This window comes from Limulus polyphemus, unplaced genomic scaffold, assembly GCF_000517525.1.
Source record: "Limulus polyphemus unplaced genomic scaffold, Limulus_polyphemus-2.1.2 Scaffold1139, whole genome shotgun sequence".
In the NCBI taxonomy this organism is placed as follows: Eukaryota; Metazoa; Arthropoda; class Merostomata; order Xiphosura; family Limulidae; genus Limulus; species Limulus polyphemus.
In genome coordinates, this window is record NW_013666749.1 from 59,840 (window position 1) to 66,655 (window position 6,816).

Genomic DNA, 6,816 nt, shown 5'->3' on the forward strand with positions numbered 1-6,816 from the left:
TTTGTTTCAAGATATGGTTAAGAAAAAAATAATAGATAATCGATATAGTTAAGAAAAATAGTAACTTTCTATTAGAAGATTTATATATATATATATAATAAACAAATAAATAAATATATATATATATATATAGAAAAGTATTGAAATTTAGTTCACATGGACTTCTCTAAAACAATTGAAATTATGTTTATATACTGAATGTGTGCAAATTTTTTTAAACCAAAATATCTATACTATAATAATTGTTCCAGTAATACTAGATGCAGAATTACAAATCTATAATCTATGAAAATGAAAGGCTCTGCTTCTCGTTGCACAAGTACAACATTTGTTATTATAGAGCAATGTCAGGTGTCAGACAAAACTGAGACAGTTCATTGTGTAGTTATATGATGAAACAGGCAAGCAGCAACATTATGCAATTATAAGACTCTCGCCGTCTAGGGAAGTCATCTGAACAAATTGAAACATCTTTTTAGGGATATTTCTTTGTGTACTGATACAAACAAAACATGATATTTAAACTGGTTTATCACGAAGTTGAAAAAGATAACATTTTAAAGTTTGGTCTACCTCTATATGTTTATTTATAAAAAGATTGTTTTTAAAACAATATTTCAGTATCAATATAAAACCAAAAAATATTAACCACTTGGAAATAATGTAAAGTATCTTGCTGCAAAACATTGGACACTTTGATTGTATAGTTTGAAAAGTAATGGAATTTCAATTCTAAAAAGCTGGTTTTAAAAACTCATTTAATAAAAACTTTTCAGTTAACTTTATAACTTATACTGCTTAATAATGCTGATGTATTTGTTTCACAAAAAAAATGCAATTTTTAAAATACTTAATTTACCAATGATTAAAAACATGAGTGGAACATACCAACATGATGGTTGAGGACAAACCTTAATTTATCCAGAAGCAGCTCTTAAAAGTTAAAAACAAAAGAATGAAAAATTATTCTTATAGTAAGAACATACTGACAAATGGCTTAGTTAGTTTCTAACTTAGGTAATGCTAGATTTTGAAATAATGTTGAAAGAACTTGTATAGAACTACTACAGAAATATGACTCCACATTAAGAAATAAAAGTAAAGCATATATGCTCATTAGTTAATTTTACTTTATCATTGATCATCTGATGATTCCATGTAATTTTGACAAATAGTTACTTGTTCTTTAAAAATGTTGGAAAATTTTGAAAGTTATACCAAAGATGTAGCCAGCAATTTGTTGTGTAAGTAATATAGAATTTATACATTTTTTAACCAAACAGATTTTTTTCTAGTTAAAACTATGATAATTCATTGGCTGCTGTGTGTACAGGAAAACTCACAAGATGCACTCTGGCTTTTGACCGAATGTTTTTTGAACTAAAGTTTAATGCTTTGCATTTATAATTTATCTCGGGTAACTAAATATAAAATTTGTTTTTAGGTACCACAAGTACAGCTAGTAAACAGCAGTACTCTAATTGACATCCTAACTCCTGCAGAACAAAATGACAGCGAGTGTGTGGTGGTTCTGTTCTATTCTCCATGGTGTGTGTTCTCGGCTAAAGCAGCACCACATTTCAATGCTTTGGCTAGAATTTTTCCATACATCCATTTTTTAGCCTTAGACACTGCAACATATTCAGGGTGAGTGACATATAAGTAAAGAGTTTTCATATAATCTTTATACACATTGTTGAGCTGTACTTTTTGTGTTAGATTTTATTAAATAAGGGAATGTAGCAGTAGTTTTAAAAATAGTGTACTTTATTTAGTTTTATTTGTTTTATATTAGTTCCCAAATAAACTCAAAACTTTACTTTGTTTATTACATTTATCTTACTTCGTAAGTAGTATGTAAAATTACATAAAATATTCTGTAACTTTTACATGAATTATATGTTTTTTAATGCCCGTTGTTCTTAATTTTTAAGAATTTTAAACACTCGTACTTAGATTTAGTGGTTTGTGAGCTATCTGTAACATCTTTTGTTTGACATTTAACAGTTTTAGTTTAATAGCATTAAGTAGACTTGTAGTTGATTTTTCACAAGGAGTGTAGATATTCATACCATGTAATACTTTTTTTTAGCCTCAACATGAGATATGGACTTGTTGGTGTGCCTACAGTGTTATTATTTCATAAAGGAAAGCCAATAGTAAAGTTCAATGGCTCAGAAGCTCAGATTGAAAATTTTGCTGTATTTGTGACTAAATATACAGGTATGATGTAGAGTGCAAGAAAATATTTTGTTATTATATGTAGTACATACATAGGTAGAATATTCTAGTAACAGATAATTGTTTATACATGTTACTTATTGTAACAGTTTTATAAATCTTTCCAGTGATACTCTTGTTGAGGCCTTCATCACAAGAATTTAGGCTCTTTGTAATGTGTTAGTTGGTACTTCTAACAGTTTGGGATGTCTGAATTATGTTGTTTTTCAAGTTGGATAAGTTCATGTGATTAACTTTAGCTATATACAAGGAAGCACTCTAGCAGGCCTTCAGTAATTTACTTTTTGCATGCTTTTGATGAATTGAATAAAAGTATTGGGTAGGCACATCAGTGTGATGTGTTGTTTCATATATAATCCAAGTGAAAGTGCTTGAGAGGTAAACAGTGTAGTGGTTTGATTTGATTTATACACTAGAGTTTAGTACTGGCTAAAGTTCAGGCTCTTCACCCTCCAATTATGAAGTTTTTTCATAACACATTTGTCAATATGCAGTCCAGGTAACATGGTACTATTTATAATTCTGAACACAAGGCATCAACAGCACATTAGCAACCATTTTTGCTTTTTAGTTTATTAATGGTATTTTATTTATTTATTTTTATCACCAATGCAAATAAGATGATTTCAATAGTTATTTCTACAATACAGTTGATGAGTTTGGCACTGGATCTCCACTCTCATATAATGTCTTCAAGGTTCTAGTGATGATAATGTTCAGTTCAATTTGACTTAAGTAGCATCTGTACTTTCCATTTTATAAATGACAAGGAAAAAAGTCAATATTTCTACCTTTTCTAATTCACTTGTTGTATTAATTATTAAATATATATATATTGTATTATACTTTAAACACTATATATTAAACATTGTTATAGTAATAAATAATGTTTTTTTCCAAAACATACTTACCATCTGCTGACACTTTAGTTACTTGTTGATTCTGGAATTGTCTATCTAAGCATTGGTCTTGCTTGCTTGCTCCAGTTTTTTATACCCCACTTGAATGCCTTTGACAATATCTAATTTGCAAAATTCTTCTATCCAGGTACTGTTTATAAGCATTTCATTCAGACAATGTAATCACTTTTTCTTGACAAAGCATTGGTCATGGTTTTGTCTGATGTGATGTTTGCAGGTATGGATTCCTGTATTACGGTTGTCAAGCACAGTGGTTCATCTGACTTTCCCTATTCCTCCTTTGTTATGGGTCGAAGGGGGGGTGTTGGGGGTATTTTTTCTTCTGGGCCTCTGAAGTTGTCTTTTTTGTTGATCCTGGTTATTCTAGGGAGAATTTAGACTCGGTTTTTCTGAGGCTTTTCTTTACTAAGTCAGCTTTTTTGTGATTAACCACCTCATTTTCCTCAATTAGTCATTTGGGTTATGAGCTGTTGGGGCTTTTCTCTGTGACCTTTAATTCTACTCCTACCTTGATGGTGGAAGGGGGGAACTATTTAGATTTTCCTTCTTCACCTGATAATTCTAGTTCATGCTGAGTGATTTACTGCATGCTTTGGCTTTCCATCTCCTGGGGGATGTATTTTTTCATATCCACAGATTAAAGTTATTTAATATGGGGTTCCAGATTGGTTCATGTGATCACTTGAACCAATCAAATCTTTTTGTATTTGTTTGCTTCTCAGTCTTGTTCTGTGACTCTTCTTCCCCCACAAATTATTGGCAGCCTATCAATGGTTCCCACATTTATTTGCAGATGAATGGGGTCTCCTACTGACTTTTACCTTGGTCAAATTGCCTGCTTCTGTTCCTTTTGTCTATCTGCTGTAGCCTCTGGGTGTTACATGTGGCTTTCTTTTATCAACACTTCATGTTTGCAGGTGTCCCAGAGGTATTTGTATCACAAATTGCAGTCACCTGTTTGCATTTTTGGTGTTGTTGACCTGTCAACCTTCTTTGGCTCTAGCAGCTGAATAAACTCAGACCTTATTTTTAGGGCCACTCCATTTGGCTGATCAATGCCAAGGTGGTGGTGGTGGGTGGGGAGGTCAGTTAGAGTGAGGTTACAATTATTGATGGACACATGGTATTCCTTCACTGCAGGTCCATGGTCACTTTGGGTTCTAGCATTGAGGTCTTTCTATTCCATTCTCCACCTCCATTATCCTCTCACTCTATGGTATTTCCACCTTCTCCTGATCGGTGGGGTGTGGATTTTTGTTTCTCAGCTATCAGAGTTACTGATCATGAGGGTGGTAGTGACAGTTGATCCCATTCTTCAGGGATTTTATTCCTGTTTATTTGTTGTGCCTGAGACAAGGGAATATACGTGGACGATCATTGTGTTTTCTCATCTCAACCCATTCTTTGTTTCTTCTCAGCCCTTTCTCACCCTAAATTGGTATTCTTCACCAGGTCCGTGGATGCCCATGTTTGTGGTTGCTGAGGCATTTCTCCACATTCTGTTAATTTTAGGTGGTTTGGCTTCCCACCCACTTCCTCACCTTCCATTTCCCACCTGTCCTCCCATTCCATTCTTGATCGGTTTCATGATCTGGTTCACTCCTTAAGGAGATATGTGATACATACTGCCTTCTTTGTCCTTTGAAACAGATTGTTCAGGCCGGAATGTAGACTACTGCCGATACCTTCATTGTTCATTATCTGCATGATCTAGCTGTATCTTTCTCTAGTGGATGGATATTATCGACCTTCCTTGGTGATTCTACACACATCAGGTTGTCTTTGAATGGGGTAAGTCTGATCACTTCCTTTCTTTCGTGTTTTCTTTTCAGCTTCCCTAATCGTAACATCTACTTTACAGATCCCACCACCTTGTGGCAGGTGTTGCCTGGTCGGGTATATTTTGATTCAAGCCCACACTAGTTTAGAGTAACTATATAATGCTCACTATAGAGATGGTGTGTGTGTGTGTTCTCGATATAAATCAGTTTCAATCTATAATAGTTGTTACTCATGGACTTCATGAGTAAAGCAAAAGGGGATTTCTGCCTATCCCTGCCGACCCTTTAGTTGCATAAATCGTGGTTTGTGTGCTTTTCAAAATAGGGAATCATAGACACCCATTGCACAATCTCTGGTGTGACATTCCTCTGGACTCCCCACTTCATCCCCCCTTGGGTGGTGGACCATGGAGGCTTCCTTCTGAGTGATTGGATATTTACAATACTCAGTGAGAAGAGGGCATAGCTGATTGAACTGCTTCTAGACAAAGTAACTTATTCAATTGATCCTGCATTTCCCCTGGATGTTTTTCCCAGGTAGACCACACCCGGCAAAATAACATATTCAATTTATAAAAGACATTTTCCCCTGGATGTTTTTGTCTGAGTGGACTGCACTTAACAAAATCACTTAATCAGTTATACAAGGCTCTTCCCCTGGATGTTTTTGCCTGGGCATATTGTACTCGACAAAATAACATAATTAATTATCATGCATTTCCCCTGGGTGGACTGCACTAGACAAAATATTTTATTAAATTTATAATGTGCTTCCCCTGAATGTTTTGCTTGGGTGGACCACACTGGACAAAATAACTTAATCAGTTTTAAGGCATTTCCTCTGGATATTTTTAGATAATAAAACTTCATCAATGGGTCAGAATATCAAAACCCAATTTGAGTTTCTCCTGGATGTTTTTGCCCAGGTGGATCTCACTCAACAGAGTAACTTCATCAGTTGACAAAAACAAATAACCCTTTTGGAGTTTCCCCTGGATGTTTTTGCCCAGGTGGCCCTCAATAGAACAACTATCGTATTTATTCGTTACCATCAAACAACCTATTTGCGTTTCCACAGGATGCTTTTTGCTTGGGTGGACTGCTCTAGACAGTTTTCTTAATTAATTGATTTCTTCAGGTATAGATCACATGGTCTTCATGCCCTAGTCAAATGTTGTTATTCCAGTTTCACACTAGTACAATATCAGGCACAATCCTGTGACAAATGGAACATATGTTCTTCAGAACATTCAGCATTACTATCACTTGTCCAATGCTGTAAGTATTCTTACTGCATTCAATTGTGTCTGTTTTTCCATTCTGCCGATTTCTTGTTATTTTCCTCTTTCCTGGGCAAAGAGCATACCTGTGCCAAAAGTAGTGGAGTATTCCACTGGTGTGCTTTATTTTCATCTCATAGCACACATGTTAAATCTAAGCATTCGCCTTCTTCTTGGTTTGATATTTGTACGCCTAAACTGCCACCCTGCTTTGTGTGAGGGAGGTAAAACTGTTATGAAAGTTAACATGTTCTTACACTGAAAATACATAATTCAGTGAAAAAAAATTTACTTCAATTCCAGAAAAACATAGATATTACAGTGTTTACTATTTAGCAAGAAACCTTATGATGGTAGTAGATGACATATTTGTAGAAATTATAAGAAATATTAAAATCACAAACATATTGGAATTGTTTTTCTAATTCCAAGATCAACATTATTAAAAACTTGAAAAGATAATTAAATTGATAAATACAAAACATCATACATTTCTAAGTAAAAAAAACTGTTGATAGTGACAGAAGTTTAGAAAGAACACAATATAATGATTATGATAGTGACAAGTTTAGAAAGAACACATTATAACGATTA

The 6,816-nt window shown here is 34.0% G+C and overlaps 1 protein-coding gene across 2 annotated transcripts in view; it reads left to right on the plus strand.

The window, feature by feature from the left end:
• LOC106462309 (thioredoxin domain-containing protein 15-like) overlaps positions 1-6,816 on the plus strand; it is a 21,585-nt gene that overhangs the window by 9,513 nt on the left and 5,256 nt on the right. For both annotated transcript variants that reach the window (XM_013922211.2, XM_013922212.2), the window contains exons 4-5: positions 1,445-1,647; positions 2,093-2,223. In XM_013922211.2, coding sequence (XP_013777665.1) covers positions 1,445-1,647; positions 2,093-2,223 — 334 coding nt within the window. The remainder of the gene's footprint in view (positions 1-1,444; positions 1,648-2,092; positions 2,224-6,816) is intronic.